This window comes from Manis javanica, chromosome 14, assembly GCF_040802235.1.
Source record: "Manis javanica isolate MJ-LG chromosome 14, MJ_LKY, whole genome shotgun sequence".
NCBI classification, from domain to species: Eukaryota; Metazoa; Chordata; class Mammalia; order Pholidota; family Manidae; genus Manis; species Manis javanica.
Genome location: NC_133169.1, coordinates 86,721,699 through 86,746,531, shown reverse-complemented (window position 1 = coordinate 86,746,531; position 24,833 = coordinate 86,721,699). Strand labels below are relative to the sequence as shown.

The following is a 24,833-nucleotide window of genomic DNA, read 5'->3' as shown; positions in this document are numbered from 1 at the left end:
CGTCAGAGGGACTGGTCACCACAGGGACTGTTGGAGGGGGTAATTGTTGGATGGGTGAGAGAGGAGAGCAAGGCAAGTGTAGGCATCAGGCCAGGCCTGGTTGGCCAGGGAGATGTGGCTCAGGGAAAGCCAAGAAGCCCAGCGGGGCACCCACCTGCTTTGGGAGGCCTGGCGTGTGAGTATCAGGTGGCTCTCCTGCAGGCCACGGGGAGGATACCCGACTGCCCTTTCACAGAGTAGGCCCTCTGTGCCCACTTGTACCAGCTGTGTTTTTAGTTTTTTTTCTTTCTTTCTTTCTCATTTGAACTTGGAGTCTGTAATTAACCTCCAGTAGGTGGCAGTTGCTTTGTGGGTAGGAGAGGGCTGGGGAGGGGACCGGCCTGGAGCCCGCAGCACCAGGACAGTGGGAGACTTTGATGCCAGGCGGGCTGGCCACATTGTCTCCAACTGCTGCCCTGCAAAGAGGACTGCTCAGCCTTAGTCATGAGGTGAGGATCATTAACCCTTTTAAGAGTCCACTGCCCCTGCCCACTGCCTGCTAGGAGGGAGGCCGGCCAGGTCCTCCCCAGCTGGGCTGCCTGGCCACATCCCGGGCGTCAGTCTTGCTCTCAGATCTCTGCAGGCTCCGCACCCACCGCCCACTGCTGAGAGAAATGAGGTCAGCCCCCTGGCAGCAGCGGTGCCTCCTGGCCGTGGGGCTGGGCTGTGGGAAAGGCGCAGCCGCGGCTGTTCTTGCTGCTGGTAGCGCCAGTGAGGTGCTTCCTGGGGGGTTGCTCGTCAGACAGACAGCTGGATGCCTGGGCTTAGCACTGGGTGATGAAGAGGCCGAAGCCACCAGCTATCCCGTGGCCCAACCCATGGCAATTGTGGAGATGTGTGCTGAGGCTTTACAGGACCCATCCTCATGGGAAATCTTTTTGTGGAGACCTAGCTCATCCTTGAGACCTTCCTCTTGTTACAAAACTGCCGGAGGGATCCTACACCCCAACCCCCAACTCCAGAGAGTCCCGGTCCTGGTGCCTCAGTGGGCACCGGTCCAGGAAGAAGGGAGCTGGATGAAATAGCCTCTCCAGGGGTCTGGGAGCTAGGCAGAGAGGGCTTGGTCTGAGGAGGAGACATTAAGGGAGGTGATGGCAGGGCTGCCAACACCCAAGGGCCCCCTAGGCTGTCACCTGCCATCTGCCCCCTCTACCTATGGGGAAGGAGAAGCCATAGAGGACAGGGTATTGGTGACGGTCATGGGAGCAGGGTGCTTAAAATTGCTACTCCTTCTTGTGCACGTAGATCTTCCCCTTGCTCCTCCATGATGCCTCTCATCGTACCACCTCCTATGTGCAGAGGTCCCCTCTCTGCGTGGGGAAGTTCACACAGACCCCCAGGACTGTGACCCCTCCCTTTGGCTACAGAGCTAAATTTACAGAGGACTTTACTGCAGTATTGTTAATATGAGCAGAACATTGGAGATGAAACAAATTCATCTGAACAGTGGAATATTATGCAGTCATTAAAATGATTTTGATCTGTATTTCCAGATTTAGGGAAATGTTTTTACAATATATTGACTGAAAAAGTAGGCTGTAAAACACTTTAGAAAAGTCTTGCAAGAGATATTTGAGTGTTGCAAGTGGTTTTCTCTTTTGTGGTAACTGATTGAATTTAAATGTGCTTTTCTTTTTCCTTATTTGAATTGTATAATTTTTTGACCACAAAAATATTTCTCATTTAAAAAACAATAACTGAGGGGACAAGCTGAACTCATTGGGGTTGGTATGGTGACGTGTGGTTAGATCATTTCTGTCTGGAACAAAGCCCAGAACCTGGCACATAGTAAGCACTTGGTCAGCACATGTCAACTGACTGACAGTGAGGGCCTACTGCTGGGCTGCTTCAGCGCTTCCTCTGAGAGAGCCCATCCATCCCAGGAAGCCTGTGCCTCTGCTTAGGTCAGCTCTGGCCCCGAGGCACTTCTGGGATATGGTACGGTGGTCTCCATACCTCACACTGGTATTGCATTCTGGGCCCTGGGCTGTGAGAGAGACCCAGACAATACTGGACCCGGTTCAGAGAGGGTGCCCAGGCAGGCGCTAGAGCTAGCCCAGTCATGTCTGAAGCCCCATAAGTGCTCTCTCCAGGCCCACAAAGATCGGCTGTATGAACAGCCTCTTAGCCTTGTCCAGATGTGCCCAGGGGCTGGTACAGGATCCACTGGCTGGAAGCCATAGTGGAAAAAGCAAAGGTGGCTCAGGAAAAGAATGAGCTTAAAATGCAGAAAATAAGCCTTGTAAGCATTACGAGCTTCTGATTCCTTCCCATCACGTCTACAAAACAAATCCAGGCCCATCTTAGGGAGGTTGCCCACACTCCTTGCCACAGAAAGCCTGGCAAGACTTTGGTGAGAATGCACAGGTCCTTGGGGCATTATTCTGAGTGCCACCCTGGGGTGTTCTCTTCCCTACCACCTGAGCAGCTGCCCCTCCTGACAAGGGACTTGCCTGAAGTAAAAACACAGCCAATCCTCAGGGTCCTATTCCCTTTCAAAATGCCCATTGTTGGGTTTCAAAGCACTATGAACTAAGATTTCTGTGACCAAGGACCAGGACTAGAAGCTGCCAGAACAGGAGAGATGGTTTCTAGAATCTCTGATGACTCTTGTGAGGAAGCATTAAGAGATGCAAAAAGAAGACTCTTTATAATGAACACAGCAGAAGTCAATGTATAGTTATTTTTATTTTGTCATTCTTTAGACCAGTATTGTCTAATAAGAATATAGTGTGAATATACAACGGGGAAAAGACAGCCTCTCCAACAACTGGTGTTGGGAAAACTGGACAGCTACATGTAAGATAATAAAACTGGATTATTGTCTAACTCCATACTCAACAGTAAACTCGAAATGGCTCAAAAACCTAAATTTAAGTCATGAAACCATAAAACTCTTAGAAGAAAACACAGGCAAAAATCTCTTAAATATAAACATGAGCAACTTTTTCCTGGACACATCTCCTTGGGCAAGGGAAACAAAACTAAAAATGAACAAGTGAGACTACATCAAACTAAAAAGCTTCTGTACAGCAAAGGACACCATCAGCAGAACAAAAAGGCAACCTGTAGTATGGGAGAATATATCTGTGAACAATTTATCTGATAAGGGGTTAACATCCAAAATATATAAAGAACTCATATACCTCAACACCCAAAAACAACCCAATTATGGGCAGAGGACCTGAACAAACACTTCTCCAAAGAAGAAATACATATGGCCAACAGGCACATGAAAAGATGCTCCACATTGCTAATCAGAAGGGAAATGCAAATTAAAACCACAATGAGATTTCACCTCACACCAGTTAGGATGGCCAGCATCCAAAAGAAATAACAAATGCTGGTGAAGATGCAGAGAAATGGGAACCCTCCTACACTCTTGGTGAGAATGTAAATTGGTACAATTGTTGTGGAAAGCAATATGGAGGTTCCTCAAAAAACTAAAAATAGAAATACCATTTGACCCAGTAATTCCACTTCTAGGAATTTACCCAGAGAAAACAAGATCCCTGATTCAAAAAGACATATGCACCCCTATGTTTATTGCAGCACTGTTTATAATAACCAAGATATGGAAGCAACCTAAGTGTCCATCAGTGGATGAATGGATAAAGAAGATGTGGTACATATACACAATGGAATATTATTCAGCCATAAAAAGAAAAGAAATTCTGCCATTTGCAACAACATGGATAGAGCTAGAGGGTATTATGCTCAGTGAAATAATCCAGGCAGAGAAAGACAAACACCACATGATTTCATTTATTTGTGGAGTATAAAAACAAAGCAAAAAAGAAAGAACAAAACAGCAGTAAACTCATAGACACCAAGAAGGGACTAGTGGTTACCAAGGAGAAAAGAGTGGGGCAGGGTGGGGAGAACGTGAAGAGGATTAAGGGGCACAGTAGTTCACAATCACAATATAGGTTGGTCACAGGGACTGTAGTATAGCATGGAGAATACAGTTAATGATTCTGTAACATCTTACTATGTTGATACATACTGACTGCACTAGAGGGGTGAGAACTTAATAATATGGGTAACGGTTGGACCACTGTATTGTATATTTGAAACCAGCATAAGATTGTATGTCAATGATGTTTAATAAAATAAAAAATTTTTTAAGAATATAACGTGATCTACACATGTAATTTAAAATTTTCCAGTAGGCCCATAAATAGTTTTTAAAAAAAAAAAGGCAAAACAAATGCAGGCTATTCATCCTGGCTCACAAAGCCCTGCATTATAACATGGACCTACCTCTCCAGGCAACCCTAATACCGTTCCTGCCTCCCAGAATCTTACAGTCACATGGGCATCTTTTATCCTTTCAACTTACCAAGTTCATTCCTACCTCAAGGCCTTTATCAAGCTGTTTATCACTGCCTCATGGTTCCTGTTGATGATTTGCTATTGTCTGTCCTCCTTACTAAAATTCAGGCTCCCTGCAAGCAGGAAGCTTATCTCTCTTGTTCATAATACTAAGTAAATGCTCTGTCTTGTACTATAGACTAGGGCCCAGAATGGTGCCTGGCATGTAATAGGTTGAGTGAATGAATGAATGAATGAATGAGGAACAAGTGAACTAGATGGGGTTCTGAAGGAAGTGGACTATCAAGAGGTGGCCACTGGGTCACATGGGGTTCTCACGGGTTGGGGTGGACTCCCTTGTGCGGTGACATGGAGTCCTGGGTTTTCCATTGGTGGCAGGGAATACTTGTAGCCCCCAGTTCCTGGTCCCTCTGAGTTAGGGTCATTCCAACTGTTTCTGGGGCCAGTCTCTATGTAACCACACCCCTGCCCCCATCACCAGCACCATTAAGCAGTGACCAAGAGCTCAGTGCACAGTATTGTGCCAAGACTTATGTTGGGAAATAAGGTCAGAGTGACCACCACTTCCTCCCAGCAGGTGTTATCCCCCAACTCCGCTCTGGCTCATTGGGAGGTGGTCTATGGTGGGGGAGAAAGGAGTCCCCTTGTCTTGGAACTGCAAGGAAGGGCAACACTCTCCAAGCCAGGGAAAGGGGTACTTTACAACCTGAGAAGAGCTCTCCGTGTCCCAGTTCACAAGAAAAGGGAGATGAGCAGGAGCTCACCAGGTCACCAAGAGTTTAGATCCCTAGGTGTCAGCTCAGCCTTAGAGCAAAGCCACCTATGAAGATGTGTTCAGTTTGTAACCAGTCACTGTGCTACATGCTTACAATATGTGCACTTTCCTATATGTATGTCACATATTTATTATATATTTACAACCTGCACGCCTGGACCCCCTTCCACAGGTTCTGCTTTAGAATGTCTAGGATATGTCCCAGGCACCTACATAAGTTTTAATTTCCCCTATGGTTCTCATTAGCATATATAGTTAAGAGCTATTGATAAGGAGTGATGGGGACCCTTGAGCAAGCACGTGAAGGAGGGTGGGGGTGTAGGTAAGGGGGAAGGATGCTGAGACAGGGCTTCTGTCACACTCAGGAAAATTAAGTTCCAGAAAGTCCAACACATTATTAGGTTAATACACATAAAACCTCTGGGTGTCAAGAAACAAAAAACACCAAAGCCAGCATTAAAAAAAATGTTAAGAAGCAGGTAACTGGGGAAAAATTATAGCAAAGGGTTAATAGCCTTCATATTTATAAAGAACTCTTGCAGATCACTAAGAAGATGAGCAACCAACAGAAAAATAGAGCACAGACAGGAACAGGCAATTCAAAAAGAAGAAATACAATGGGCCATGAAGCTTAGGAAAAGTGGCCAGCCAGCCTCACCAGAAGTCAAATCACTGCAAATTAAAACAACAGAGAGGTTACCTTTGCAGAGCAGCGAGTTAGCAAAGATTAAATACATGATAATATCTAGTGCTGGGAGGGGAGGGTGAGGGGGGAACAGGCTCTGTCATTACTGGTGGGAGTGCAATACAACTGGTGCAACCTTTCCAGGAGGCAATTTGGCAACAGGTAAGGCTGAGGAAGCTTGCTTCCCCTCTTGACGCAGCAATTCCACTTTTAGGAAGATTGCCTTAGGAAATAATTGTGGATAATAATAACAGTCATAGCTAACCTTTATTAAATGCTCTCTACCTGCCAGGCTCTACACCCATGTAATCCTCGCAGCCATCTTCCCGGGAGGTAGGGGCTGATATTATCTCCTGTGTTTTACAGATGAAGAAATTGAGGCACAGAAGGATTAAGTCAATGACCTGAGGACACAAAACTAACAAGCAGCAAAGCCTAGATTTGAACCTAGGCAGTCTGAGTGAAGGGCCACACTGCCCTTACAGTGGTATATGCTGGATGTATGCACAGGATATACAATGGAGGACGCTGCAAGGATGTTGTGGCTCTGGGCCTGTTTGTAATGCAGGGGTGGTGGAAGGGACAAAGACATGCTGAATGCCCCCATGAGAGGAACCGATTATATAAATTGCCATACACCTATATAGAAATATCATGCAGCCATGAAGATTGGTGGTTGAGCGGAAAAAATCTGCATGTGGATACTAGGGTTTTTGGTATACGCATAAAAGATCTCTGAAAGGATATAAAAGGAACTAGTAGAATTCATTGCCTCCTGAAACAGCGACTGTATGGCTGTGGTCAGAAGTTAGAGGGAGACTTGTTTTTAAGCCATCTACCCTTTTCCATTTCTTGAATTTTGAATTATGTGAATATATTATCTACTAAAATATGCATACATCTATAAGTATATACTCATATAAGTTATGTTACAGAACTTACCCATATAACTTTTATTTCCTTGAAATCCTACTAAGCGTTCCAAGAAAAAAGTGCCAAAAGCCCTTACTTGGAGAATCATACTAAAATAAACAAAGATACTTCTTTAACTGTTTACAAACTGATTTGCTAATGGAGCCCTTTTCTCAAGTAATATCTATTATCATCTCTCTGGATCTTCCTGTCCTTTAGAATTCAGTTTGGGGAATACTATTATTAATATTTAATGTTAAGGTGAAAGGCTTACATTGTTTTATTAAATGAAAGAAACATGTTACTGCCAGTGATCCCATTTGTTTAAAAATGTGTGTGTGTGTGTGTGTGTGTGTGTGTGTGTGTGTGTGTGTGTGTGTGTTATTTCTGAGCACTGGGACAGTGGATGATTTTGTGTTCTTTTATCCATCCGTATTTTAAATTTTTCTAAAATGAATTAAATCATTTCACAAGCACTGTTTTCTGAGTTTATGCAATCTAGTTTTTAGGGCTTTAGGGACCCTGCACCCCACTCCCATCTACTCCCTACTCACAAGCAGCAGCTCAGAGTCAGGGACCCCATTTATCAACAGGCCCTTTCATCTGCCGTTACCCAGAGCCAGCTTGGGTCTGTTGCTCTGAACTGCTGAGAGAAGGACTGAGGGCCTAAATGGGGCCAGCGAGGCCCCCAGACAACTCCCTGGCCCCAGAAGACCCTCCCTTCTGCTGTTGGGAGGATTTCAGCTAGGTTCTCAGTGCCTCAAAGAGAAACACTGAGACTGGAAAAGCAGACACCAGCCTGCTACAAGCCTGGCACACTGCAAATGCAGATTCCTGGGCTTTGGTCCCAGCTCTGTGGCTGCCTGGCTGTGTGACCTTGGTCAAATATCTTAATGTCTCTGAGTGTCATCTTCAGCATCTATGTCAGCAATAACACTTGCCTTACAGAGGAGCTCAGGGACCAAAGGAGAGTGTGCATGAAGGCACCGCATGTCCTCTAGAGGGCTGTCCCAGTGGGAAGTATTACGTACCCCAGCAGGGAGCACGGGCTGGTCCTCACATTCCTGACAACAGAGTACTTATTTTTCTATTTTGTAAGGTTGTTGTGGGGAGAGGAGCAATGAAGTATGGGGACCTGGGCATGTGGAAACAGAAAGGTGTTTAAGAAAAATGGGTGAAGCCTCTCAGCTCAGCATTTGCAGCCCTGGGCCTGTACCCACCTGAGTAGCCCCATGCTTTGTCCCCCACAAAGCCACTCTACGTGACTTGAAAAAGTCATCCCACCCCACTAGACCACATGTGACTCTCTGAGGCCACTGCGCTGACCGCCTGGCCCACCTCCCTCCCTTCTCCTTCTAGCCCCACCCTTTGCTCTTAGCTGAGTTCGCTCCTGTCCAGCCTGGACTGGGTGGCCCCTCAGGGCTTCAGCACCCCCAAGCCTTCACGAACTGTGCTGTGCCAGCATCCCTGCCAGACTGAAATTCCTGAAGGCAGGAGCTGTCACTCTCATCTCGGTTTGCCTGTGTCCCCTGGGCCCAACATAGCCTGGGGAGCTGGGACAGGAATTAGATTAGGAACACTGAAGTCGAGGACACCTCAGTTTGCATCCCAGATCCATCACCTTGCACCATTCTGAGCCTCAGTTTTCCCCATCTGTAAATGGGCTTAACCACTGCAGTGAGCTCCTTTTCATAAGCTAATGCATTTAAAGCTCTCGTACCACTCCATAGGCAGTCACCATATTGACATCATTGCAGACCCTCTGTGAATGCTTATTGAATTAAACTAGGAGGCAGCCCCAGAAGGGTGGCAGCCCAGGCTCACTCCACCCAGGAGAGGGGCCTTTCCTTGACTTCTCATGCTTGGCACTGCCCCCACCCCCACCACGCTCACCTCCTTGCCTGGTTCCCCCACAGCCACGCGGCCCAAGCTGAAGAAGATGAAGAGCCAGACGGGACAGGTGGGCGAGAAGCAGTCACTGAAGTGTGAGGCAGTAGCGGGCAATCCCCAGCCCTCCTACCGCTGGTTCAAGGATGGCAAGGAGCTGAACCGCAGCCGTGACATCCGCATCAAGTATGGCAACGGCAGGTGAGCAATATCCACCCCTGCCTCATCCACCCAGCTGCCCCTCCGTCCTGAGCTGGGCCGAAGCCAGGACTGTCCCCCTACGGCCACCCATGGAACCAGTTCTGGTCCGCTTCCTTGCCACACCCAACTTCTCCTGGCAGCTCTGAGCCTGTCTGGTTCTGCTGGCCCAGTGTCCTGCACTATGGATGCTTCGTTAATGTCTCTGGTTGGCTCAAGGCAATTTGATTGTTAGATCAGCTTTATCTGTGGAAGTCCCCTCTTATTCCTAAAACTTCTCAAGGAACCTGCCACAGTGTGCGAAAACCCCCCACTTGGAAATCTCTGGTGACAGAGTCTCATTCCAGAATGCATCTGGGAGGTCACGCATGAGGGTGGGCTGGCCTCTGAGCACAGCAAGCGGCCACTAGGCAGAGAGCTAGGGGAGGGCACATGGCTGTGCCTGCTCTCAGGGGAGCCTGTATCTCAGGGTCCCCCTTGACAAGGGAATTGTCTTTAATCTTGGAGTCAACACTCCAGGAAAGACAGTTGGAAGCTCTACGGTCTCTGAGCTGTGGGAGATGGGCTTTCTTCCATCTTGGGTTGGCGGGGCAAGGGGCTTCAGGTGCCAGAGAAGCTGAGAGTCCAAGGGCAGCCCCTCCTTCTCTCCTGCCTCTCATACCCCTGAGGTGCCGTCAGAGGGCAGGACAAGGAAGAGGCTCCCATCTGCTAGCCGAACAGAAGTGCTGCGTGACCTCTGCCCTGTCAGCCCAGAGGCCTAGGCAAGCTTTCCTCCCTGGCTGAGGGGCCCTCCAGTCTTTCCAGTCCCTCCAGAGGAGCTCACAGCCACCCTCTTCCTGGCTGTCATTTCCCCCTTCACCCACCACCACGCACCAAATACAAGTGAAGATGACCCACCTGCCCTACAACGGAAAGGAATGGAAGAGGGCCTGGGCTCAGGCTGCTCCCGTCCGCTGTGTGGCCCTGGGTCATGCCCCTGGGCCTGACTCCCGGGTACCCATGAAAGACGGTAGGGGGTCATGGGTCAGATTTTCTGACACTCTTTCCAAGAGCGGGGAACAAAGACAAAACTGGGCACCCTGAAAAGTGGTCCAGAGAGAAAACAGAAAGCAATTTAAGAGCAGTTTGGTTTAGATCAAAGGCTTATGGCTGAAACAAAGCTACCTCCCAAGAGAATGCTGGGGGAGGGGTCCGGTGAGTCCCTGGCCTACAGAGTTAGCAGGACATGCAGTTTGCCCACCAAGCCTCCCTGAGGCCCCCCCACCCCTTCTCGCACTGCCCTGCCAAGGCCGGCTGCAAACTGGAGAGAAGAAAGGACAGGCTTCTTTCAGGACTGCTCCTGGGGCTGCTGCCTCCCTCCTGTCCTCTCCTTCTGGGAGACGGCCTCTCCCCCTGCTTTGCTGAGACCGCAGGGGTCAGGGAAGGGTCCTCTGGACCCTCCTCCTCACTCTTGAGCCCATCCGCAGCTTGCCCATCCTCATCCCTCAGTCCTGGTCCCCAGCTGCCCTCACATTCACCCGCACGCTCTGCTCGCACAGGCACGCACACACTCTCAGAGCCCTGGGGCCACTAACAAACCCCTTTCTCTGGCAACTGCAGCCTCTCTGTCCGCCACCAAACCCACTCACAGCCCTTCTCTTCTGAAGGCCTTTCCTCGTGTTGCTGTGCCCGTCTGTCCACCATCTGCTGCCCCATCTTCCTCCTCCACCACCACTTGAGATTGGTTTCATGCCTGCTGAGCCCGCTCTCCCGTCGCCCCCTCCACTCTGCTCTGCTGGAATCTGCCCTGTGGATGCCCTGTGGAAGCTCCCTGTGGTCGTGGCTCTTGAGAGATCCTGCGATCTGCAGCCACTGGCATGGGTGCCACCTGCTCCCTTGCCCCTGGGTTCCTCCTCCGGGACCTTCTGTGCCTCTAATCGCTCTCTCAGTTGCCAGCAATGCTGGAACATTCCTGTCTTACGGGCCTCACTCCTCTTCCCCCGCCCTCTCCACCTTGGGTGATTTCACCCTGTCATATCTCATGACCTCAAGACTCCATCTCTAGTTTGATGACATTTTTGAACCTGAGTCCCAGACCCATGCTGCCAGGTAAACACTAGATAGCACCCCTGAGATGCCCAACAGACACCTCTAATCCAGAATGGAATCCAGAAGCTCTCTCTTTTGCCCTCTCTGGCCCTGCGTGCCCTCGGCGCTCCCCTCTCAGCTGCGGCCAAACCAGCACCTGCGCCGTGGGTCCCCTGCAGTTGAATACTGTGTCTCTTCTCCACATTTCATCTCTGTGCTCTTACCTCTACCCTCCTTTGCTCCGCTGTCCCACTCGTGGCCATCCCCACCTTTTCTGGGCCACAGGCCATGAATTGTGAATTCATTCCTGTATCTACAATAAGCATGTTGAGCATGAACTGTGTGCCAGGCTGCAGATACACCAGAGAAGGGAACAGATGTGGTCCCTACCTTCATGGAGTTCCTAGTCTAGCTTCTCCTATAGAATCTGGTAAAGGTTTCAGCCCTTTCTTTGGAAAAAATGTGCCTTATCCACCCAGTTTTACTCACAGTTCTACAGGTCCACAGACGCCTGTGACTCTGCCAGGATGATGTTTCTAACATGGGCACATATCCGATCATTCATTCATTTACTTGACAGATCTTAAGAGCCTGCTGTGTGCCAGGTACAGCCCAGGCCTTGGGGCCCTTCCGACTCTCCTGACCTATAAGTCATCGCCCTGCTGTTCCCCAGCCCTTCAGTGCTCCCGATCCCTGCTCTTTCCTTCACGACCATGGACTTTGGCCCAGGCTGTTCCTTGTGCTGGCAGCTCCCTCCACCCCCACCCTTGTCCCTGGCAAAGTTCTCCAAGGCCCAGCTTAAATGTCATATTCCCTGGGACACCTTCCTGAGCCCTCCAGGCAGCTGCCATCATCTCCTCTCCTGGTGCCTTAGACACAGTTTTATTGCATTATTGGGGGGTTGTCGTTCCTTCTAGCATGAAACAGACTCGAAGGCTGGGCCTCGCAGATGCACCGTTCGCCTGTGTATGCCCTGGCAGAGAGCTGCATTCAGTGCTGAACTGATGAGACTCTTGCAGGACTAGCTCTCCTCTCCCAAGTGCAGAGTGACATTGGGACTGGGCCACATGCCCTTTGGGTGGACCCAGCCTTTAACCAAGTTACTGTCCTGATGAAGCTTCAGTTTCATATGACAAATGGGTCACCCAGTCTAGAAATGGCTCATTCATGTCTTCCCCTCCTGGGTATGGGAGATTCCAAGAGCCTGAAATGTGTCCCCTACCCCTTCTTGTCACAGTGCTGTCCCATTTGTGGCCTTTCTGAAGCTTCTTGCTCCCGATCCTGCCCATGGGCTCCCAGCGGTACGTTGCTGGTGTGCAGAGCAAGCTGTGGTAGGGAACTTCCAATTCCCTTACTGTGATTCAAAGCTGCCACCTCCATACCATGTCTCGCTGGCATGGGGCAGGGGCAGGGGCAGGAGCCTCCTCTCTGGCACAGTCTTCTCCTTCCTTCCGCCCACCTGCAGCTTGCCCTCCGGCCCTCCTAGCGCTCCATCTGCTCGGGCCACTCTCCAGCTCACACTGCTCTTGGCCTGCAGAGGCCCCCTCCCTGGCCCTCGCCGTCTGCCTCTGGGGCCGCTGCACCGAGGTGTCTTGCCCAAGCTTTCCTGTGCCAGCAGAAAACTGCACCCCCTCACAACCCTGGGCACAGGGCCCTCCCCTGCAGAACCGCGTGTTCCCTTATTTATGAGGGGCAGGCTGGAGCAGGCCCCTCGGGCAGGCAACAGGAGGGAGGGGCTGGGGAAATGTGCAGAGGGGTGGAGCACAGACGTGGCTGCTCAGATCCGTCCCTGCCAGCAGAAAACTGGCTGAGGAAGGAGGGGAGGGGCATCTGCCACAGGGGCAGGCCTGGGTCAGCATGGCAAGGGGGCACCAGGCCTGCCAAGAAGGCAGGAGGGAGTCCTGAATCCGAGGCCCTTCCCACTGGAGCTGGGAGTGCGGAGAACAGAGTGCAGTGGTCCTGCTCTTTCAGGGCCAGAGAGACCCAGAGGCCTCACCCTGCAGCTCTGACCCAGGGCCTCTTCTGCAAGTCTGCGGCCCACCTCCTGGAACCAGCCAGATCAGCACGGCGCCTGCAGCTGGTAGCACTAGGGGTCCTTGTTCCCCTCCCCTGGCCTCTTGTTGCTTCCAGAGGGCTTCCTTCTAGTTCTAGCCTTTATCCCTCCAGGTATCCATGAGCCTAGCTCAGCAATGCCCTGCTACGTACGGTACCATGTCAGGGGAGCCCCTTTGAATGCAGCTGTGGTCAACGAGGAGGCTATGGCTCTGGTTCCCTGCATCATGCCCCTGTGGCCCTCAGCTGACCCCCTGCTCCGCTCCTCCAGTGTCAGGGAATCGCTGGTGGCTGGGAAGCGAGAGAAGCCTGGTCCTGGGGCACCTGGGTTTCCTGGCATCTAATTAGGCTGGAGCCAGGAAGGAGCTGCTGTCTCAGCCAGAGGAGCCTCCAGGGCTCTGTCTAATGAAGAGAACAAACTTGAATCGACAGAAGAGAGTTGTAGGCAATCACCAGGCCAAGGAGACAGACACTGGCTTGAGCTGGGAAGGATGGGAGAGTGGAATCAGATAGTTGTCACCGTAATGTCAGCCAGGATATCACCACAGCAACAGGGCCTATTGACAAGACAACTCATGGAGGCTTATTTGGGGGGTCTTGGAGGAAGCAGGTCTGGGAAGAGCTCCCTCCATCCCTACCAGAGGCAGAGGTGGAGCCCGCAGACAAGTCCCCACAGGGCCTCCCCAGTAGGGATGTGGGTCAAGCTGCCATCTCCAGCGCAGCCCAGCCCCTCTGCTCCCCTCCCTCTCCTGCCCCTGTTGGGTTCATGGCTCTGTTTTTCATCCCTGGGCTCAGAGCAGTGGCCGCTCTGCTCCCGGGCTCCCTATTCCACCACCCTTCCAACCCGCTATGCACATTCTCAGAAGCTGGTGCTTTAATTGGGGACTAAAAAGAGGAGGAGGTTATGTCACGTAAAGAAATGTTCATGCTAGTTCTTGTTTCCCCCTGGGGGACAGGATGGGGTCCCGGGCTTTATCTGGAGCTCAGACCAGCCCCTGGAAAGCAGTGGGGCGGAGGAAGAAGTGGGGGGTGTGAGCAGGCCCCGAAGAGCCGAGGCACCCTGGGGCAGGTGCAGGGAGACTCTGGGAAGGAAGGAGAGGTTTGGCAGGGTCTTCAGAAGGAACAGGGGAACCAGGGCCAGGTGCCCTGGAGTCACACGCAGTACCGGAGTCCCTGCCCAGGCCTGGCCCCACAGTTCCCGGCATGCAGGGAGCCAGGCTCCAGGAGGCCATCCATGAGCTGCCGGGGGGCCCACTATGTCCTCGCCAACTCCAGCCCCTGGTCCACCTCCTTGCCTTGCCAGCTGCCCTTGGACAAGTCTGGGAGGCCCTCTGAGGCTCAGTCTTTCCATCAGTACTGCCCTGTCCATCTCCAGGTTAGCCATGAGGGTCCAGTCAGGCCATGAGGATGAGGATCCTTTTGTTCCCAAAGGTAGCCAAGCTCCCGGCCTACGGAAGGCACTCAGTAAATGTTTGCTGCATGAATGAATGAAACAACAGCCCTAGGAGAGGCCATCAAGTATCCCTGGTAGCAGGAGCAGTGTGAAGGCTCAGACAGCCCCTGGTTGGGACTTGGAGGGTGGGTACAGTTGCCATGGGAACATGTTAGATCAGCAGCACCCCCAGGTCTCTGGGACTAGGCCTTGCATATCTAGAGTGACAGCCTACCATGCCCAAGGGAAGGCCAGGTGGCTGGTGAGCCAGTGGCTGCCTTATTGTGGGGTACAGGGGGAGGCCCCTGGGGTCAGGGCAGGGGGACACTGAAAGAAGAAGGGGAAAGTGGTCATGTGACTTCCCAAGGGACCCCACTTCCCTCCCCCAGAAAAATGGCCAAAAGAAGGTACAGTCCTGGAAAAGTGAATGTGAGGATTCATAGATTTAGAACATATGTGTAGCTACTAGCCCGGCTGTGTGTTCTGAGTGCCCAGGTCTCCCTCCAGCTCCAGGGCTCAGCACCCCATCTGGACCCGGAATCTGCCTCCCACCCTGAGCAGCCTTTGTGGCTCTGCATGAAGAGGTGATGCTGGGTGACTGCTGGGGATCCACGTGGCTCTAACTCGTGCCTCGCCCCCTCTTGTCCCCTCCCTAACCAGAAAGAACTCGCGACTACAGTTCAACAAAGTGAAGGTGGAGGATGCTGGCGAGTATGTCTGTGAGGCCGAAAACATCCTGGGGAGGGACACGGTCCGGGGCCGGCTGCACGTCAACAGCGGTAGGTGGCCCCCCAAGGAAGGGAGGGTCCCTCCAGGAGTTCGGGGTGGAGGGGCGGGCCAGTTGTCCCCCAGCCCCCTGGAGGCCTGCACATGACCCATCTTGCACTTGACTCCCCTCCCTCCACTGCTGCCATATCAAGCCCTGAGATCTGGGCTGATTCAGAGAAATGCAGCTGAAGCATAAATGTTTAGTTTTGTTATCTGGGCCTGGAAGAGCCGCCAGCTCTCATTTTAAATACCCTGAAAACTAAATATTTTGAAATCAAGAGATGGGGGTGGGGGAGGATATTTTTAGAAGGCAATTATGGGAGGCTGGGCTGCCAGGAGTGGGGCTCCAGAGAGAGGCAGGCCTGTGGCGTGTGCAAGCTGACTGTTGCTTTGCTGGGCACCCCAGTGCAGACAGCCATCTCCTCATGGCCTTGGGTGGGGGGAGGCTTGGGTGCCTTGGACCCTTGGGGTCAGCCTCTGTTCAGGGATGGCAGGCCCTTCTCCCTTGAAAACTTGCAAGATCAGGAGCCCACGCACCCTTACTCCCCCTGTCCATAGATGGCCCCAAGTTCAGTGTGGAGGCTTCCGCCCTGCCAGGCTGTTTGGAAAGCAGCCCACGCTGCCTGTCTCCACTCTAACCCGAGGACTCCAGCCCCCAGAGGGTCTCCACAGAGCCCCTTGCTGCTCCTGACACCCGCAGACTGAGCCTGCCATTTGGCGACCTGGTCATTTGGGTCTGCTTCCAGGCTGCTCCCAGGCCTGCGGCGGGCACCAGGTCTAATCCTGCACATGCCCTCACCCCCTATGCTGCCACCAGACAGCCCTCCAGTACTCCCCCAGCCCAGTGCCATCTAAGAGAACTCGGAACATTCCGGCCCTCGGGCCCTCAGAGGCGAACATGGCTCAGACCCTGTGTGTCCTGCCTTGTCCCAGCCTCTCCAGCTACTCTGCCTCCCTTGCCACTATATCCCATAGGTCTGAGTCTCCAAGTCCTGGTCAGTCTTCTTTCTGGATCTTTCTCCCACCTGACCCTGCCACATCAACCCCCTCCTCGGGGGCAACCCTGGTCCAGGTTTCATCCCTACTCACTTGAACCTGAGCAATAGCATCTTAAGATGCTTTCATCCTTTGCCCCGACCCCGTGGAGTCTCAGAACAGGGACTTTGTCTTACAGCCCCATGGGCACCGATCCAGCCCCAGCCGTCTTTCCCACCCTGTGTGCAGTCAGCCCCCTATGTCCCCTCTCATTCTTCCTCCCGTGCTGTCCCTCTAGGCAGCCGTCCTCCCGACCCCTCCAACCATGGCAGGGACACTCCCTGCTCAGGCCCCCCTGCCGGGCCACTTCTTGACCAGCTGTGGTCTTGTGCATCTGTTGAATTTTATTAGATCATTCTTCAAGTCTCACACTGTTGCTGAATTTCTCTGTGGGTGTGACCTTCACAGTGGAATCGTGAGCCCAGGAGTAGAGAGGCCAGGGAGATGCCCTGTCCCCAGGAGCTACAGTGATAGCCGCTGCTTACTGATACCATGCTCTGTGCCAGCCTCCGCACTGTCTCCTGAACCCTGACTCAAGCCCGTGCTGTATTTTATAGATTATGAAACTGAAGCTCTGCAAGGTTAAATATTCTGCCCCAAGTCAAACAGCTGGTTAATGACAGAGCTATACGATGTAAAAGTAGTTGGCAAACCCTGAGCCGTGAGCTGCACGGGGCTGCGTCTAGCCTGATTATCACTCTGGCCTCAGGGCCTTGCACAGTGCCTGGCTCATAGCGGGCACCTAATAAATATAATAGAAAAGCTTACAACCTGCTCTGAGGCCTGTACTGATTCCCACATGCCCCAGCCTGCGCATGGTTGCAGTGGGTGTGCCTGGGGCCCCCACTCCTCCCAACCTGTCCCAAGCCTGGGGAAATGGACCGTGCTGGGGGTCCAGCACCTTCTATCTTCAGCCATAATGGGCAGACATGCTCAGGTCCACTTTAGACTTAAGGTTTCCTGTCTTATTATTCAAGACTTTCTTGGTTAGAACTGACAAGAACCCAACTTAAAACTACCTTAACAAGATTTTTTTTTTTTTGGTTTATAAAACAGATGTCCAGGGGTAGAACTGGCCCCAGACATTACAGAGCCCAAACACTCAGAGAAGGGGTCAGGATGCCCTCTCCCATTGTATGCTGGCCTCTTTCTTTCCTGCTGAACAATGGGCTTCTCCCACACTCGGGGAATGCGTTGGGAAGAGGAGGCCAGGGCCCCAGACAGTGCCCGGTTTATATCATCCCAGCCTGCCGCCCAGGGGAGGAGAGCTCTGGCTCTGGGCCTTCTCATACAGTCACAAGGATGGAGTCTCCCTGACCCTGCTTAGGTCACGTGCCCTGCTCAGACACCATGGTCAGGGGCATACGGGGAACTCCCCTCGGCAGAACAGGTTACTGGGAAACAGAATACCCTGAGTGGTGGTCCCACCAGACCACACGGGGGCCTCTTCCCTAGAGAGGTGCTGTAGCAGAGAGAGAGAGAGAGAGAGAGAAGGGCAGCCATGCCGGATACCACAGTGGCACCCTCTCTCCTGCACAGGGCTTGGGGCCTGAGGCTAGGACCCTTGTGAGACCCCTCGGAAAAGCCACAGCCCCACCCCACCCATGGGCTCCTGCCAGCCCTCAGCAGCCTGTGTTTGATCAATTAGGAACCAGACAGTGGAGCTTCATGCTGAAGGCTTCCCCTGGGCCCTCTGGCCTCTTGTCCCTGCAACCTGGTGGGAGAGCGGCAGGCCAGAACCGTGGGAAGGGTCCAGAGCTTTGCTCGTGTCCCACCTGTGCCGTGCAGCCCTCAACGAGATACTCCACCTCCCTCATCTTCGATTTTCCCATCCACGGCTAAGCTAGATGATCTCTAAGCCCCTTCTCTTAAACTTCTGGAATTCTGAGTTTGATGTTGAGGCTGGCATCCTGTGCACCTGGCTGCCACCACATACATGCACATGCACACACACGCCACCTCTTCCGTTGCCCTGTTCTGTCCACATCAGGCAAGAGCCTACCTTGACAATCCTACCCTGCCGCAGGGGACCGGGAGCCCCTGTGGGGATGTTTTTCCGGGCAGAGATGCCCAGGCTCCTGTTTACCCACAGAACCCAGAAGACCTGCAGCAACCACACCCTGAGGAGGGGGTGGAGGGCAGGTAGCGGGCAGCTGTGCCAGCCCCCCTCTGACTCATCCCACAGTGGGTTGGCTTAGCCCCACCCAGCCCACAGGGAGACAGGGCTACAGGGGTGGGGCGGCCAGAAGAGGGCAGGGGAGGGTGGCACTGCCTGACTACCGCAGCTCCATTCTGGAGGAGCCCGGTGCTCTTCCCCGAAGTTAGAGTGGCCCTTCTTGCAGTCACAGCTGTGCCAGCTCGCAGGAGGCTGCCTCCCAGTTCCGGCTGGGAGCAAGAGGAGTCGGCACGACGTTTGTGGTACTTTCAACAAAACAAGCCTGGTTCAACCCACTTCTGAGTTAGAGAAAAAGAGAACCTGGGACTGTCCTAGGGTGGCATGCCCCTCCCAGGATGTGGGGCTGGGCCTGGCTTTGCCCCAGAGGGCAGGCACATTTCACCCCTGGAGAGGCTTCTGGGCCTTTCCCTTACCTGGGGGCCAACATGGCTAGCTGTTTAATCCCATGTGCACACACACACACACACACACACACACACACACACACACACACTCACTCTTACGTATATTCAACAAGACCTTACTCAGCAAGACCCTGCTCTGAATAGTCTGGCTCCCAACAAAGTCCCTCAAATGGCAGGAAGCTAATTCCTGAACTCAAAGCATCTGCTTGTACTAATGCACTGGAGGAAAGGCATCTTTACCACCAGAAAAGGGGCACACTGGGCAGGTGGGGGGGCAGCTTCGGCAGATGGCGAGACACTGAGACACTTGATCTGGGTCTTGGAAGACGAGCAGAGGTTGCAGCTGCCAAGCAGAGGTTGCAGCTGCAGGGGCTGGCAGCCGGGGCAGCCCTGCTCCGCCTCTCCTCGGGGCTCCAATGAACTCACTTGCACCAGGACTCTGATGGCTGATAGGGGCCTCCTGGGTTTACCTGCCCAGGCACATATTTAAATCAACTTTTTGGAGGAATTATTTATATATCATAAAATTCACCCTTTTTCAAGCATACAGTTCAGTGGTTTTTAGTACATTCACAGAGTTGTATAACTATCACCACTAATCCCAGAATATTTTCATCTCAAAAAGTACCCTTGTATTTATTAGCAGTCACTCCCCACTTGTGCCCCTCCCAGACCCCTGCAACCACTAATCTACTTTCTATCTCTATGCATTCACCTATTCTGGACATTTCACATAAATAGAAGCATACAATATGTGGCCTTTCGTGATTGGTTTTTCCACTTAACATAATGTTTTCAAGGTTCATCCATACAGACCAGTCCTTTCCTTCTCATGGCTACATAATATTCCAGTATGAGGCTATACCACATTTTGTTTATCCATTCATCAATCTGGGACATCTTCACATTTGGGCTATTATGAATAATACTGTTATAACACTCAGGTACAACTTTTTGTGTGGATGTATGTCTTGGGAATATACTTAGGAGTGGAATTGCCGGGTCATATGGTATCTCTGTGTTTAACTTTTTGAGGAACCCAACAGATTGTGTTCAAAGTGACTGCACCATTTTACATTCCACCCCCCAGCAGTGTAGGACAGTTCCAGTTTCTCCATGTCTCCACCATCTTGTATTATCCATCTTTCTTACTATAGCCATCCAAGTGGGTGTGAAGTGGTGTCTTACTGTGCTTTTGATTTCATTTCCCTAATGACCTCCCAGGAACGTCTGCCTTTAATAGGAGACAATGCTGTAGTTTGCAGAAAAGGTATCATCATCGGCCATGGAGACCAGACTAGCCTCTGGGATGGTAGCAGAAGGTACCTCTCTCTAAAGAATCAGATGTTCATGTGTTCATTACAAATACTTGCATATGTTTGTTAAGTACCTACTACATGTCAGGCATTAGGCCCAAGTGGAGCTTATGTTCTAGTGGAGGGGCTAAGCTTTAAACAGCTAGTAATGTACACTAGTCATTTGCTGGTGTTAGAATAAGTACTACTGGGACGAATGTGCAAAGCTGAGGCCAGTAGCCAAGGAAGGGCCTGAGCAGCCCTCTGAGACGCTGATATTTTGAAAGGCCTGGACAGGGAGGCACCTAACTCATTAGAGGAGTTGGACAAGCCAGTGTAGTCTGAACATACTGCAAAGGAGGGACAGGACATGAAGTGGGAGAGGTGGTAAGGCCCAATTTAGACCCAGGGAGGAGTTGGGGGACTTTATTCTGAGTACAAATGGAAACCTTTGGAAGGTTTCCGTGATGGAAGTGATTGGTCAATTTACATATTTTAAGACCATTTTGGCAGATGCAAAGCAAAAAAAATTAGAAAGGAAGGCAAGAGCGAGGGCAGGGAGACAGAGAGGAAGCTACTGTGGTCATCCCAGAAAGAGACCACGGCTGCTGGGCCTGGTGGCAGTAGCGGGACATGGACAGAGGCTTGTGAGGCAGTAGGAAGGCAGCCCTTGGTGACAGGTGGCTGAGGGGACAAAGGATGATGAGGAGTCAAAGGTGCCCTCAGGGTCTCCAGTGTGTGCCACCCAGCCACTGAGATGAGCAAGACTAGAGGGGCGAGTGGCTAGGGCAGGTGACCGTTTGCTGCGTTTGGGGTAGCTTGGAGCCATCCCACTGAGGGGTCAAGGGCACGGCCACCTCTCCAACTGGGAGTCCTTATGTCCTCTTCACTTCCCCAAACACGGGAGGACACAGTGAAGAAATAGGGATGTGCTGGTGAGTCGGTGAGGACACGGGCTGCCTTTGGGAACCACATGTGCTGGAATAGTATGGGTGATGCACATCTGCAGTGTGGGGATCTTGCTGGCATGAGCCTCACCAGCAGCAGAGATGGGCTGCAGTGCCTGGGAAGACCTGCCATCACCGGGGGTGGCTTCAAAGCACTTCTTTCTGAGGTGGGAAGGCCTGTGGTCGCCTCTCCCCGCACCTTCTGTGACTGGCTCCCCCGTTGCCCTCCCTTTTTGCCTTTCAGGGGCCCCAGCCTAGTCCCGATAATGACATAGTCCCGTGCACCCCGGCTAGGGCCCCATCTTCCTTCAGGAGCTGTCCTCTGCCTCCTGAGACCTTGATGAGCACAGACATGCATGTGGATAGCCCCAAGTGCCTTGCTGGGGTCCCTGCCACCATCCTGGCTGCTATTCGCTGCCCACTCAGCATGGCAGCAGGCAGTGTCTGCCGCCTGTGATTACAGAGGGAATCAATCAAGTTGGCTTGAGATTGCTCTGGCTTAGCCGAGGCCCCTGAGAGGACGCACCTCACCTCGCATCCCCCTGCCTGTGTCAAGCCTTCGTGCCGATGTGTTCTCCCAGGAGGCCCAAGGTGGCCGGTGAGAAAGCTCAACCTGAGGTCCTGTCCCAACACTCACTGTAACTGGATAGACGCCTCTCTGCTCTTTCCTCGCTCCTCCCTGGCAGCCTGACTGAAGCGCAGAGCAACCTCTCGGGCCCTCCCAGCAATGGAATTTTACAACCCACAGGCGTGGTCACCACAGCCGTTTCTCTGTCCCTTTCTAGTTCCCTGGGTCTCACTGACCTAGAGGCAGGCAGAGACCAGTGGAGGCCTCCTGTCCCAGCCAGCAAGTGGGTCCCAGCTGGAGGTGGGGCTGAGCAGAGGCAGGAAGCAGCGGCAGGGGCGCAGTGTGAGGATGCCAGAGCAGCAGCCAGTGCTGTGGAGGGGAAGGTGGGAGCTGGCCCTGCCCGCTGGGTTTTATCAGTGAGCTCCTCAGACATATACAGAGGCAGCGCTGTGTATACACTCCCCGTCCCCGCGCTCCATCTGTCTCCCTGCATGTCTAAACACTGGGGGCGCCAAGGGCCTGCCCCCTCCTCCTCCGCTCACCTCCCATTACTGTGGGGGGTGGTAGACACTCAAAACCCCTGAGGAACCAGGACCAGCCAAGGTGGATGGGCCACCTGGGCCAGGAGGTTACCCAGGTGGGAGTGAGGGGCTCTCAGAGCCCCCGAGTCTGGCAGGGCACAGGGCCCCATGCTTGGCTGCCCACTCTGCAGCCACAGTGTGGGGATGATGTTTGGGGCAAGAATTTTCACTTGAAACCAGTTCTTTGGATGCCAGCCCATGGGGAGCAGAGCTTTCATTATTTTTGTTTATCAGATGGACCTGGGGGAGCAGATACACAGTTGGGCAGAGCCCGGAAGCCTAGTCTTGCTCTCACCCAGTTCCCCAGCCTGGCCTCTCCCTCACCCCGCTCTGCCCCAGCGACCCGAAGCCCGGGATTCATAGCCTGGACTGGCTGGCCACGGCCTGGAGGCAATGGCGACTAGCTGGGAGAGAAGGGGGCTGCCTGGGTGCTCCTGGAGACAGACCTGGCCTTTGTAGCATTCCTGGGAGGCTTGTCCCCCCCACTGCCCTCCACGGGACCAAGTGGAAGAGATGGCAGCTAAGGCCTTCCCCACATGTCCCTAGGTCTTAGAAAATGATAGGGTTCAAAAGGTGCCACCCCTTTGCCGCCGTGAGAGCCCAAGCAGTGCCCCTGGGTGCAGATGTCTCCCCCCTGCACCACTGTGACTTGCTTCCCCACGGAAGAGGTGGCATCTCATCCACCTGCAGTGGAGCCCCCAGAAAGGCAGACAGGTGGGCAGAGGTGAGCCCTTATTCCGGGAGACAGGCTAGCTGTCTCACCCCCACCAAAACCACGAGAAAACCTGCCTGACCTTTGGATGTTTGCCCAGAGTATGGACACAGCGTCATGCTGGGCAGGTGGTCAGAGCTGGCAGTAGCCTCCACTTGGCCTTGTTGGTGATGGGGAGGGGTCACTAGACCTCCCCCCGACCCCACGCCATTCCTGCAGTCTGATCTAGCTTTGAGATTGGCCATGAACGAGATGGTTCCTGGGGCTCAGGGCCTGTCTCAGTGGGTCACTGGCACATGTGTCTCATACCTCCAGTGAGCACCACTCTGTCATCCTGGTCGGGACATGCCCGGAAGTGCAACGAGACTGCCAAGTCCTATTGTGTCAATGGAGGTGTCTGCTACTACATCGAGGGCATCAACCAGCTCTCCTGCAAGTAAGTGGCCAGTAGGGGTGGCATGGGGGCAAGAGCAGGGGAAGAGAGGCTGGGCAGAAGTGGAGGGCTCTAGGAGAAATGGGCTGCAAGCCACTAACAAGGGGTCCCCAAGGGTGCAGACAAGGGGGTTTGTCTTACTTCCTAGCACTTCCCTGGGATACAGGGACACTTAAGCTCTAAGGGGCTCAGGGCTCTGCAGCCCCAGTTTCCCGGGCCTTTACACACCCATCTCCTGATGTCCACTCCTTCACCAACACCTTTTAGGGAGATGGCAATGCCAGTCTGTGCCCTCAGCATCGGGCACTGGGTTCTCTCTCTCTCTCCCTCCCCCTCTCTCTCTTTGTTTCTTTCTTCCTCTCCCCATCTCTCAGCAACTCTCCAAACTGTTCTAATGAACATTTCTGAGGGTGTGTCTTGCCTGGCAGTAAGGAGCCCGGCACAGCCATGAGGAGCACAGGCCCCACAGGCCCTGGTAGCTGAGGTTCTGCTCTAGCCTCAAGGGGCAAAGTCACCTCAGTACCTGGCTGCTCTCCCCCTAGCAGGACCCACTGTCCAGATATGGTGCCCTGGGGGCTGCCTGCACCACTTCAGTCCCTAGCCCCTCCCTAGGCAGTGACAGGGCACCAGCAAGGACACCCCCCTGGGCATGGCCCCGTGTGGGAGGTCAGGGTGCAGGAGAAGCCCCAGCAGAGGCTCCTCGGCTTCCCCAAGGGCCAAGCCTGCCCCCCTAGCGCCAGGGCAGGTGGGAGCAGAGTCATCAGAGGGCTTGTCAGGCCCTGCCAGATCCCTGGGCAGCGGGGCCCACAGTGCCCCCTGACAGATTCTCTGCTGGGTAAGCGGGGTGGGGGGAGCTTGGTGAGGAGAGCACATGTTCTGGTGAGACCCTGAGGAGGACTGGGAGGGGGGGCATCGTTAACAGCTTTGGGCTCTGGCGAGGTGCCAAAGCTGCCCCATTCCCATGGCATCTGGGCGAAATGTCCCACCAGAATATGATGGAGATTCAGGGAGAGGCATCTGCCCTCCCCTCAGATGAGGTCAGATCCAGCACTCCCTGGCCCTCCTGCCCCTGGGCCCCAGCTCCGGGGATGCCTCCCCCTCCTGAACACAGCCTTGGCCAAGGCCCTTGCCTCCCAGCGTGGTGAAGGGGGGCCCTGCCTCCTGCACCCGCTCCCCTCAGTGCTGGCCTAGCTGGCTCGGACGCCAAGCAGATCTGTACCTCTTGCCCCAGCTGGCCTCCTTGGCTGGCTTCCTCCCTGGCCCCACCCTTCACCTGCTGCCCCCCTCTTCCTGGCCTCCCCCATCCTGGATCTCAGGAGGCAGTCCCAGCAACCACTGCAGGCCCCCCAGGGGAAGTCCTCAGCGCAGACTCAGCCCCTCATCCTTCCCTTCCTTCTGCCTCCAGGAGGCTGCCACATTAGTTCTACAGACCCTGGGGAACATTCTAGCCTTTAAAATGCTCTGAGCTCTTTGGAATAGGCTATAGAAACTCATAAGGGTTGTAGAATACCTTACAGAGACAGCCCAGCTCT

General features: G+C 53.2%; 1 protein-coding gene across 6 annotated transcripts in view; it reads left to right on the top strand.

The window, feature by feature from the left end:
* NRG2 (neuregulin 2) overlaps nt 1-24,833 on the top strand; it is a 169,331-nt gene that overhangs the window by 122,782 nt on the left and 21,716 nt on the right. For all 6 annotated transcript variants that reach the window (XR_012125133.1, XM_037016354.2, XM_017656476.3 and 3 more), the window contains exons 2-4: nt 8,663-8,834; nt 15,043-15,161; nt 23,184-23,304. Coding sequence is in view for 5 of the 6 variants with exons in the window: in XM_037016354.2 (XP_036872249.2) it covers nt 8,663-8,834; nt 15,043-15,161; nt 23,184-23,304 (412 nt within the window). In the remaining variant the exon portion in view is untranslated. The remainder of the gene's footprint in view (nt 1-8,662; nt 8,835-15,042; nt 15,162-23,183; nt 23,305-24,833) is intronic.